The 11,321-nt window shown below is 39.3% G+C and overlaps 3 protein-coding genes across 3 annotated transcripts; 2 read left to right on the top strand and 1 right to left on the bottom strand.

Moving 5' to 3' along the window:
* The first annotated feature begins 554 nt into the window (after window positions 1-554).
* timm8a (translocase of inner mitochondrial membrane 8 homolog A (yeast)) lies at window positions 555-1,863 on the top strand. Its single transcript, XM_020640457.3, has 2 exons — window positions 555-777; window positions 1,256-1,863. The coding sequence occupies exons 1-2, from the start codon at window positions 667-669 to the stop codon at window positions 1,415-1,417; spliced, it is 273 nt and encodes a 90-aa protein (XP_020496113.1). The 5' UTR covers window positions 555-666; the 3' UTR covers window positions 1,418-1,863.
* A 31-nt stretch (window positions 1,864-1,894) lies between these two features.
* Window positions 1,895-7,054, bottom strand: zgc:101583 (uncharacterized protein LOC494104 homolog). Its single transcript, XM_020640456.3, has 6 exons — window positions 6,968-7,054; window positions 6,531-6,663; window positions 5,671-5,727; window positions 5,313-5,403; window positions 3,647-3,807; window positions 1,895-3,527 (listed from the first exon to the last, which is right to left on the bottom strand). The coding sequence occupies exons 2-6, from the start codon at window positions 6,661-6,663 to the stop codon at window positions 2,893-2,895; spliced, it is 1,077 nt and encodes a 358-aa protein (XP_020496112.1). The 5' UTR covers window positions 6,968-7,054; the 3' UTR covers window positions 1,895-2,892.
* Window positions 7,055-7,482: 428 nt separating this feature from the next.
* mars2 (methionyl-tRNA synthetase 2, mitochondrial) lies at window positions 7,483-11,268 on the top strand. Its single transcript, XM_020640442.3, has 3 exons — window positions 7,483-8,051; window positions 8,985-9,319; window positions 10,036-11,268. The coding sequence occupies exons 1-3, from the start codon at window positions 7,769-7,771 to the stop codon at window positions 11,212-11,214; spliced, it is 1,797 nt and encodes a 598-aa protein (XP_020496098.2). The 5' UTR covers window positions 7,483-7,768; the 3' UTR covers window positions 11,215-11,268.
* The last annotated feature ends 53 nt before the right edge of the window (window positions 11,269-11,321 follow it).

Consider the following 11,321-nt stretch of genomic DNA (forward strand, 5'->3'; position numbering starts at 1 on the left):
AATACTTTTGATTCAGTCGAGTTTAGTTACTACGACGGATGATTAGGGCCATAAATTTTGAGATTAAACTCGTTAATTTACGAGAATAATCTTGTAAATTAACGAGTTTGAGACCAGCCTGCGCAAAATGATTAAAGCAGAACTCTATTTTCCGCTGAAGACAACTTCCTCCAAGTCAGTGTGGTTCTTTCTTTGGAAAAGCCACAGTCTCTTCAATGTGAAGATGATGATGTGCCAAAAGCATGTGTAGCTTCATATCTGCATAAGTGAAGCCCCAACACAACTATTTGTGTCTGTTATCGGTCTGCCTTGTTAAAGTGTCTCATGTGCAGAGCCAGTTTGTACGACAGAGGATTAGGGCCATGTTAAAAAATATATTTTTATTTATTTATATTTATTTATTCTCGAAATTAAAATATATATATATATATAGTTAGTATAGTTCTATTTTGCTTTTATTGAATAACATTATTAATTAAATATGGCTGAAAAATTACGTATGTATGATGACGGATGACATCAGAAGAACGCACTCTGTGATTGGTTGGTCTACTTCCGCTTTCCCGTCGTTCATACCATCATACATGCACGTGAAGGTCAGCATCAGAACCATAAGAAACTTGGATATTGATAAATTATCTACTACAGCGTCTTGTCTTTTAAACAATGGCCGGCCAGGGAGCGACTGCGGACCCTCAACTTCAACAGTTTATCGAAATCGAGTCGCAAAAACAGAGATTTCAGCAGCTGGTTCATCAGATGACTGAGGTTTGCTGGGTAAGAGTTCAGCTTGAAGCTAATGCTAATGTTTCAGCTCTTGTTTTTTTACTTTTGACTACAACTGACTCACATTGACATTAAATTCATAGTTCATGTTTTTTATTTTATTTGCTGTTTTCCAATAATTATGTAAACATGCTATTATCTTACCTCATGTAGACAGTCTTATGTGACCCATCTCTCCATATGTCACTCATTCATGACGTCACATAGCGACTCCTTTGCAGACCTGCAGGAGCTGAAGTGATGCATATTGTTAAAAACGTTTTTATCTAAGTAATTATAACGACATATGTCCTCTGTCTGGGCGACAAATTATTATATTATATACAGTGTATGGTTACATTACGTGATCGTCTTCTTACGACGGGACGTGATGAGGTCACATCTGGGGCAAGTGTGCAAACAACTACTGTGCTTAATTGTGTATGCTACGGGTGTTTACCTAAATAAACCAGTCTGTCTCTGTCTCTAGGAGAAATGCATGGATAAACCGGGACCAAAGCTGGACTCAAGGACTGAAATGTGCTTCGTTAATTGTGTGGAGAGGTTTATTGACACCAGCCAGTTTATCCTTAACAGACTGGAACAGACTCAGAGGGGCAAGGGCTCATTCTCTGAAAGCATGTCAGACTAAAAACTGTCCCTGAAAAGACTGACGAGACGCAGAGCACGCAGCAACCACCACCCTGAGAGGATGTCATTCGGCAGCCAACGTCATGTCATGTCGTTGAACTGTCCCATCAGCTGGAGAAAAGGAAAAAACGTGAATTGTTGCTTTTGATACAAGTGCCTGATATTATCATATATAGAGTAATGAAAAAGTCTGTTTGTCCTCTCACTTTGAGCTTAAATGTTATACTGAGCTTGAATGTGTTAAACTAGTGGGTCAAGTGTAGGAGACTGTCAAAAAAATGGATGCACCTGGGACATTAAGCTGGCCAGCTGTTTTGAAAGCTACTTGGACTTCTCGGTCTACTCGACGATAACTTAAGTGAGCAAGCGGTCATGTCATGACAGAGGAGGAGGAGTGAGGTTATGGACTGTATATATGCAATAAACCAAATGCCAAATAATTCTGTTCATGCTTTGAGAAATGTTTGTCAATTCATGATGTAGTCGAATGTTTAATCAGCATTATCAAACACAAAAACAGTTAAACATCAGAGATTTGTTACAGCTTGGCATATATTTGGAATAAATGTATACAGGGGGAAAAAAAACATTCTTTGGTGCTGTTTGTATATAATACTGAGGTATTACAGAAACTCATCAGAGGAATTTGAACGTGCTCAACAACAGATGTTTGAAATGTATTCAGGGCAAATATGGTATTTTCTTTACACGTTACAATCATTTATATGCTATGGTTAAAAGTGCAAACCTATGAATAAGGTGATTGTTTTCAGTAACAGAAGGCACAACCTGGTGAATTAATTTAGTTTATACTCGCAATGTAAAATATGTAAACGGCAGTGCAAAAGACTTCATTTAATATAAATTATACCTCAACCCTTTGTGAGGAGTTTTAAAACAGACTTAAATACTGACGCTTCTTTATGACCTAAACAAGCAAACCAGACCATTCAGGGGGGAAAGACTGACTATTTGTGTGAAGTTATTCTTAAAGCCTGTCACCGCTACCACTGGGTCTGAAAAAGACAAAGCAATTTACAGCAGGCAGACAGAAAGAGCCTTTGTTTGTATTTCTACAGTGAGTGAGTAATAAATTAGCTGATTTAAAAACAGGAGGGAGAGAACACATTCTCTCACAGGAAAGTTTCAGCAAAGAGGTAAGGCGTACTGCTTTTTCCACAAGGACCGCCGAAACTGACATAAAATTAAATTTCCTCAGTTGCTTTCACATTAGAATTCTGCCCTCTTTTTAAAAACTTCATCAGTGGTATGAAATCCAGTGTTAAAAGTTTATTTTTTTCTTCACTTTGGCAACTTTGTTCATCCAGTTCATACTGCATTGACTCAAACATACTTGAGCTCAAATTTAGTAAAACAAATCTTGTCATATTTTAAAGCTACGATGTGCGTTTAAACTTCAGAATTGCAATAACTTTTTTTTTTTTTTTTAATAATTGAAAAGACGGTTGGTCCTCTTTAAGAAGTCCTCTGGTGTGCACCCCAACCACCCTTTGAGCCACCTTCTCTGTGTAGCTTTACCTCATCCTCTGCTTGACTGTCGAGGGTGGGGAGAGCCACGTAAGGCTGGTTCCCCCATGGAAAGCCCTGAGGACCCTTCCTCAGGTAGAGTGGGAGGGAATCCCAGCTAAATGTGATGTCCTTGAAAGCATGGAGTAGGAAGATCCCCAGAATAATGGTGAGAAAACCGCTTATCGTTCCAACTATACCGTCAGTGGTCATACTCAACCACTCCTTGAAGAGGATAGCTGAGCAGGCCATGACGGAGGTGGTGAAGAAGACGTAGTAGATAGGCGTGACTAAGGAGGTGTTATAGATGTCGAGGGCTTTGTTCAGGTAGCTGATTTGAACGCTGACACAGATTACCAGGCAGATGATTAACGACCAGAACAGGGGTTCCTTCAGCACTGCGGTCCCAGCGAAAAGCTCCTTAATGCCAATGCCCAGGCCCTTGACACAAGACACAGAGAGGGAGCCAATCACAGAGCAGATCAGGATGTAGACCAGCACATTCTTCTGTCCAAACCGCGGAGCCACAGCAAAGATAAGAACCAGGCTGCTTCCCACAACGCACACAGCAAACACAATGAAACCTAGTGGGAGCATTCAAAAAGGAGTTAGTAACCTGGAAAGAAACCCATCCAGGCCTCGTTTGGGATTCAGATTCCACAGTTTGGTTAATAACATCATACGGATGAAGAGCTGGTTCTACCTGGGTCTTTGAGCTTCTCAGCCATGGCGGTGAGGGACGCGACCTCTTCCTCCTGTGGGGCATGGATCACCATCACTGTGGAGCCCATAACACACAGCAGACATCCGATCTTCCCATGCACATTCAGCCTCTCGTTCAGAAAGTAAGAGGAGAGCACAGCACTAGAAGGAAAGACAGATGACGTACACAAAGAGAGATAGCAGATATGTTTCACCATACCATTTGTGTAGTAGTGATACGACATCGTTTTCTTTGTGCTGACTTTCCTTTCATCAATCCTTTCAAATGTTTTAGGCCGGTAATAAAATCCTTCATTCTAAACACTTAAAGGGAAAAATACCTGAAATTCAGTGTCTCACAAAACTTGCTGCTGTAAGTCAGCTGTTACTATGGTTATTTACGACAACAAGATGATGTATGAGCTCAACTCCAAATAACAAGTCTTTCTAAAGGAACATATCTTCCAGGTCCATAATGAGGCTCAATTTTATGTTTTGGTATTACAATTGGTCTTAAACAAAGCTCTGCCTTTTGAGTGAAAATTGCAGTTGCATACAAGTTTAACATGCAAACAGGAATAGGCAATAACAGATGGTTGTTTATTTGTAATAAAATATTTTATTTTGCTTTACCAGGACATCTCCTTCTGCAAACTGACAGAACTTGTTTGTGCTAAAACGCCAGCTTGACTGATTCAGACAAAGCGCTTTTGCTGTTAAAATGATTTACAACACCTGGAGCGATGTGTTACTTATTGTTAAAAGTCCACGTGCTGTTGCTCATCGGGACTTTCTCAAACCATTCCCTTCCCACTAACGCTTTTTGACATCACGCCCACAGCTGAATTAACTGCCCATTGTCAAGGTGGAGGGAATAAATACAGCAGCAAGCTTTGGGCTGACCACGCATCACGGAAACAGAAACTTTATATAACGATGATTTTATGTCATTCACCTAAGGTTTCTATATAAATTACCCCAGGCAGACTTATTGAACCACTTAATATGAGAAAAATCTCTATATCTTTTTGGTCTATTTTTTGCAAAAATCTGTTTATTAAGATGTTCAGTTTTTGAAAGTCCCAGAAATTATTAAATACTTTATTATCAAATTAACAACGGTGCCCATTCAAACCTAGAAAGTGTTAATTAGATCCTGAATATTAAGTAAACTTTTTGGAGTTTTGCCTCTGCATGATACTACTATTCTTTATCTAATCTAAAGCGTTTACGTTACTGCGGGTGATAACTTGGAACTTCCATATACAGAGTGTCTCCCGCAACAACAGTGAAAGGTGTTACACCTGTTCATTAGCTCAGCATTGGTGCAGACTTGTCATTGGACGGTTAAACAGCCCACTCTCACACCACATTCAGAGGTTTTTGCACTCAATGTGGCGGACCCTCCATGGGAGCGTGCAAGCAGAGTGGAAGTGTATAGGGAGAGAGTGATTTGAGAAAGGCACATGTAATTCCTGTAATTTTGTAAAATGTAATTGGACCTCAGTTTTGAACAAATCAAAGTCATAAACATGAAGGTTGAAAGAGCTAAGTATATATGTATCATGTTTAGCTAATGTCTTATTCAAGCATGTGATAAAATAAGTGGAGGTCAAATAAGTTGAGGTAAAAAACGGCAAAATATATCTTGGGAAAAAGACAATTACCTTACAAGTACACTCAGTGCTCCAAGAGGAGTCACCAGTGTTGCCGGTGCAAATGCATATGCAGCAAAGTTTGCAGCCTCTCCAGCTCCCACTAGAATAAAAACATGACAGTGTACATTCATTTATTTTTTAGCAACTTATTAAACACTGGAAAATGATCCTCTTTCAACCCACGTGTGCAAATGTGCTCTTTGTAGGAATGTGTGCTTCGAAGAGGTTGTGTAGGTGGTGCTCCTACTGCAATCTCACCAGCATAAATACCAAACCCACTAGAGCCTCATTTCCCCCTTGAAAACAAAGAAAACAGTTGTGCTATGGTACCCATTTGTAGAATGAAGTATTTAAATCATTCACTTACTTGAAATAAGTCCTGCCCACCACAGCCATTCCTTCAGGTAAGCATACCCCCCTTGACCTGAGGTAAAAAGAAAAAAAAACAGTTACAGATGTCTCACTTCAAATATTTTTTTACATTTGGTTTGTTATGCAATGTCTTTGGCTTTCTTTAAAACACTTTAATAAACCAATTACACAGAAACTGATTATACAAATTATTTAAAAACGTTAGCTTCAGCTACAATAACATGGTCAAGAGCAATTCTGTTGCATAACAGGACATTTTACTTTGATACTCTGAGAGCATTTTGATGCCATTTTATTACTACATACAAATATGTAAAATAAAGACAAGATATACTTTATTCATCCCAGCAGGGAAATGTAGGTGTTCCAGCAGCCAGCACACATACAAACACACAACACAACACATATATACATACATACATATCCCACCCATACAAAAAAAAACATGAGCCCACAATACAGTTTGATATATGATATATGCAACTCAGGCTAAAGTTTAAAAGTTTAAATGTCTTCTGTCCTTACTTAAAGGGGAGTCGTTATAAAGTGCAATTGCAGAAGGTAAAAAGTCAAGTCAACTTTATTTATATAGCACATTTATAACAGCCGAGGCAGACCAAAGTGCTGTACAGTAAATCAGGCAAAATACATTGCATCCAAAACATCATAAAAACACGTAAAAGCAAAAATTAAAAGTGAATTAAAACACAAAACAATCGTAAAAGTTGTAATAGACACTGCTGGGACAGGACAACTCTTACATGTAAATGAACATTTCACCTGTTGAAAATGTTCTTCTAGCAAAGACGTGAGAAGAAATGTAGTTTAATTTGAATAAAGTCGTCTTTACACTACCTGCTCGCATTGAACCCTTGCTGGCCAATCGCAGCAGACCTTTCTTCTTCAGGATGAAACTTCCGCCGATAAAAGCGCTGGAGCTCACAGCCAGGGTGAGACCGATGTAGAAGTCAGTACGGTTCACTTCCATCTAAAAAACAAAAAAAACAAAAAACAAAAACACAAACCTCAGTTCCTAAGTGTGTTTCAAAATATGGCTTAATTCGACCGTAACTTTTAAGGGAGGATCCGGGCAACAGGCAGCTAATGTTTAAACATCACATGATAAGAGGGACTCTGTCTGTCGTAAAGAGGTTAAAACTATTTTTTTTTTTTTTTACAGAGAATGAGGAGGAAGAGGTGACTAACAACTTTCTTAGCTTTTTTTTTTCTGAGTTCGCTACCGATAATTAAAATATACATTAAAGCTGCCGCTAAACGTCAAAGTGTTTTACCTCCTCCGTGCTCAAGTCAACCCCATTCGTCGTCGCTGACTGACTGACTGCAGGAAGTGGAACAGCTGATTGCCCACTTCCTGGTAGTTTCCTAGGAAACGTGAACGGGGGGGGGGGGGGGGGAGTTAATTTCCTTCAGCTTTACAACTTTACGAATTAAATACAATGAATATAATAGATAAACAAAAATAAATGTTAAAGTCATGACGTCATGTTTAGTGTGTTACATTTAGATAAACGATAACATTTAATTAATCAGTCAATGTATGATCGATGTTCATTAGATATACTTTTTTTAATGTTTTTTTATTTATTGTTATTTCTATATTTTTTTTATTTATTTGCAGTGTCTGATATGCCAAGACTGTCTACACCCTTTACCATACTGTAAATAAATTATATTCACTTCCGGCTAGAAAAGTCAACAAACGCTACTAACTTTGCGGAGGATAGTACTCGCTATCTGATTGGTCAGTGGACTCCACAACGCACTATGCAGCGTTTATATTGGTCTAGTGAATCCGGAAGTAGGAGCTAACCTTGACGAGTGAGCAAAACACATGAGCTGCTGGTTTTAGGGGGAACAACTTGAAATGAGATTATACCGGATCGTCAAACCGGATTACAGGATTATTAAACGATATTCGATTTACCTTTCTGATCGTGGTTGCGTCTCCCCGTCGTTTGTTTGTTCAAAGAAAATAGACCTTGCTTAATGATTGGGTAGCCATCTCCACATTTCCACTTGCACTTGCCATCATCGCTTGGTGGACTTATGTTGACATCGACTGCTCTCAAATAATGAGGACCCTTTTGTTGTCCTGTGTCAGAAGCTATAAGGCTTTTCACAGACTGCAGCACAGCCCATGTTGTTTTCCACTTCCAGCTGTGACACGGAAGAGGTTCACTGTGTTGAGATGCATGAGCACACATGTCTGCAAAGAAGACACGAGTTACTACATTACAACTCCCATCTTCTACGTCAATGCTTCTCCTCATTTAGGCCACCTGTATTCAGCTGCGATTGCTGACTGCCTACACAGATACAAACTACTGAAGGGGTTCAACTCTAAGTTTGCAACAGGTAATTCTTCCCGTCCATCAATACTAACGCGTTTGTGTAACCTTTATTATGGGGCACACTGCAAATAACATGTCTCCACATTTAGCCCTAAAAAAATAAAAATCACGTTTTATTCACATTTAGAGAAATATTTGTGAACTTTGTCATATTTACTTTTGTGAATAAAAATGTAAGATAATTTCATTGGCAAATGTAAATGTTAAATATTATATCTAAATGTTAAATATTATATATAAATGTTAAAAATACATTTACAATCTTAGCTAAATATTTACATTCTAAATATTTAGCTTTGATCCAATATATTTAGCAAAGATTGTAAATATTTATAATCAAAGCTAAATATATAGAATATAAACAAAATATTTAGAAACGTAGCTAAATATTTAGAGTCAGGACATGTATTTTTAACATTTATATATATATATATATATATATAACATTTAACATTTAGATATAATATTTAACATTTAGATTTGCCAATGAAATTATCTTACATTTTTATTCACAAAAGTAAATATCACAAAGTTCACAAATATTTCTCTAAATGTGAATAAAAAGTGATTTTTTTTCTTCCACTAAATGTGGAGAAATGTTGTTGTTATTTGTAGTGTGTGCAGCTTTACAATCAGCGCCCCATACTTTATTCCTGTGGGTTTTATGTGATTTACAGAATATAAACACATAGGTTTCATTAGAGCATGTCAAGTCAGACATTTGTGGGTTTCAGCCTCATGTACATTCAATCTGCAGCTTTTTTTGTGATATACGTTTTAAATTACATTTCTGGAGTTTGGGTAAATTAAGGGATTAAACAAATCACCTTGGGCTATGGGACATTTGGATTGGTGTTCTTCAAATTCTGTTTTGATTAAACAATTCATTGTTTTATCAAGGGCATTACAATAATAACTCTTTATTATCACATTTCAGGTACAGATGAGCATGGTTTGAAAATCCAACAAGCCGCTGAAGCTGCAGGAAAAGACCCCCTGCAGTTCTGCACTGATGTCTCTCTGAGATTCAAGCATCTCTTTAGCAGCTGCAACATTTCGTATACAGACTACATAAGAACCACCGAGCTGAGACACAGAGAGGCAGTGGAGCATTTCTGGTCAGTACTCTGGAACAAAGGTCTCATCTACAAAGGGAGCTATGAAGGCTGGTACTCTACCCAAGATGAAAGCTTCCTCACACCATCGCAGGTGGGAGACGCTTTTGACTCATCAGGGAAGGAGATCAAGGTGTCGCTGGAGAGTGGCCATAAGGTAATATGAGAGAATGTAGGATCATAGCAGTGTGGGTTTTAGTGGAGTGGAAGGAGTGTCAATACACATATCATGCATGTAGTATGTCTGCTGTGGGTTTGAAGGAGTGCTTGACAATGAAAAAACAAAAATCCCTGTTGGGCATACAAAGACGTGCCAGCCAGTGAGGGTCTTACACACTTAGTTGCACTATATCAAGTGTAGACATCAGTGATTTTGAATTGCTTTCCTTTTAATTTTCTTTCATTATAAGAGTTTGATGACACTGATTCGACTCTCATGTCTTCTCAAAATGAAGCTAAAGACTGAGGTGTTTTTTTAAGTAAAATCATCACTCTGAGACATTAAAAACACATGCTATCATGTTGGCTGAAACAGTATTAAACACTGCTGTGTAATAACAGAGATTTGTGGTTATATCAGGCGTTATATATTGTAATATGTCTTAGAAATGACGAGTAGTGTCTTCATGACACCTACAGACAGGCCCATGCTAGTTGTGTTCCCATTACTACTTTTTATGCTGATGCATGCAACTACTTCCAGGCTCTAGTTATATATTAAATGGACAGATATTTATCATGTCAAAATAACAAAGGTGTATTCCAAAATGTCAGTCTACTCAGTATTGCAGACATTTAATCACATCTCTACACCTTGCACAGTTTAACTTTATCAACACACCTTAAATCTACTTTCCACTCTTTTCTTCCCAGGTGGATTGGATGATGGAGGAGAACTACATGTTCCGTCTGTCTGCGTTTCAGTCCCAGCTTCTGGACTGGCTCAGAGGAAATCCTTGCGCCATACAGCCTGAACGATTCTACCACGCTGTTCTCCAGTGGCTGCAATCGGACCTTCCCGACCTCTCCGTGTCCCGTCAGAGAAACCGCCTCCAGTGGGGCATCCCTGTGCCTGGTGACCTCGAACAAACCATCTATGTGTGGCTGGACGCTCTGGTGAACTACCTCACAGTTGCTGGCTATCCAGAGACGCATGACAAATGGTGGAGCGTTGCCCATCACGTTGTTGGAAAGGACATTTTAAAATTTCATGCCATCTACTGGCCGTCTTTTCTTCTCGGGGCGGGGCTGCCACTGCCAAAGACAATATATGTCCACTCTCACTGGACCGTCAGAGGGAAGAAGATGTCTAAAAGTTTGGGTAATGTGGTGGATCCTATTGAATGCTCTCAGATGTTTACAACTGATGGCATGAGGTACTTTCTTTTGCGTCAAGGTGTCCCAGACGCAGACTGCGATTACACAGATGACAAAGTGAGGAAGCTTCTGAATGCAGAGCTCGCTGACTCTCTTGGTGGTCTTCTTAACCGATGCACAGCTCCAGCTCTTAACCCAGGTCAGGCCTACCCGTCGTTCTGCTCTCAGTCCTTCCCCAGAGATCAAGGAGGGCGGGCAGTAGCTGAAGACTACCACATGTTGGATGCTGTAAAGAATCTCCCATCTGTTGTAGAAGAGCACTATGAGAGCATGCATGTATACAAAGCTCTGGAGGCCATCATTGCCTGTGTGAGGCAGACGAATGGATTCGTTCAGCGCCACAAACCCTGGAATCTGGACCGGGGGAAGAGTAAAGACCAGCAATGGCTAGAAACCGTTATCCACGTCACACTTGAGTGCCTGAGGATTTATGGCACTCTCCTCCAACCAGTTGTACCAGAGATTTCAAACAAACTGCTGTCCAGAATCGGGGTGCAACCTGGCGAAAGGAGCTGGGGAAACACTGACTTCCTGCCAAAATTTCAGGGAAAGGACTGTCCATTTGAAGGAAGAGCGCTAGGATCTGACTTTGGAGTGCTTTTTAGTCGCTTGGAAAGTCCAAATGCAGATAAACAAAAACCAAAGCCAACAAAAAAGGCAGCAAGGTCAAAATGAGGACATGTTTTACTGTTTCCTGTACACAGATGAAAAAATAAATAAATAAAAGTCTTCTGGCTGTTTTCACTTAATCTTTGGGAAACTGTGGTGTCTTCACTTAGCTG

Source organism: Labrus bergylta, chromosome 9, assembly GCF_963930695.1.
Source record: "Labrus bergylta chromosome 9, fLabBer1.1, whole genome shotgun sequence".
NCBI lineage: Eukaryota > Metazoa > Chordata > Actinopteri > Labriformes > Labridae > Labrus > Labrus bergylta.

What these genes read in the sequence shown, in the direction of transcription:
- timm8a (XM_020640457.3), top strand. Translation starts at nt 667, where the DNA reads ATGGCCGGCCAGGGAGCGACTGCGGACCCTCAACTTCAACAGTTTATC. An exon ending in AGATGACTGAGGTTTGCTGG is followed by an intron (nt 778 to 1,255) that starts GTAAGAGTTCAG and finishes CTCTGTCTCTAG; the next exon opens with GAGAAATGCATGGATAAACC.
- zgc:101583 (XM_020640456.3), bottom strand. Translation starts at nt 6,663, where the DNA reads ATGGAAGTGAACCGTACTGACTTCTACATCGGTCTCACCCTGGCTGTG. An exon ending in CAAGGGTTCAATGCGAGCAG is followed by an intron (nt 5,728 to 6,530) that starts GTAGTGTAAAGA and finishes TTTTTACCTCAG; the next exon opens with GTCAAGGGGGGTATGCTTAC. An exon ending in TGAGAAGCTCAAAGACCCAG is followed by an intron (nt 3,528 to 3,646) that starts GTAGAACCAGCT and finishes TGCTCCCACTAG; the next exon opens with GTTTCATTGTGTTTGCTGTG.
- mars2 (XM_020640442.3), top strand. Translation starts at nt 7,769, where the DNA reads ATGAGGACCCTTTTGTTGTCCTGTGTCAGAAGCTATAAGGCTTTTCAC. An exon ending in CAACTCTAAGTTTGCAACAG is followed by an intron (nt 8,052 to 8,984) that starts GTAATTCTTCCC and finishes ATCACATTTCAG; the next exon opens with GTACAGATGAGCATGGTTTG. An exon ending in CGCTGGAGAGTGGCCATAAG is followed by an intron (nt 9,320 to 10,035) that starts GTAATATGAGAG and finishes TTTTCTTCCCAG; the next exon opens with GTGGATTGGATGATGGAGGA.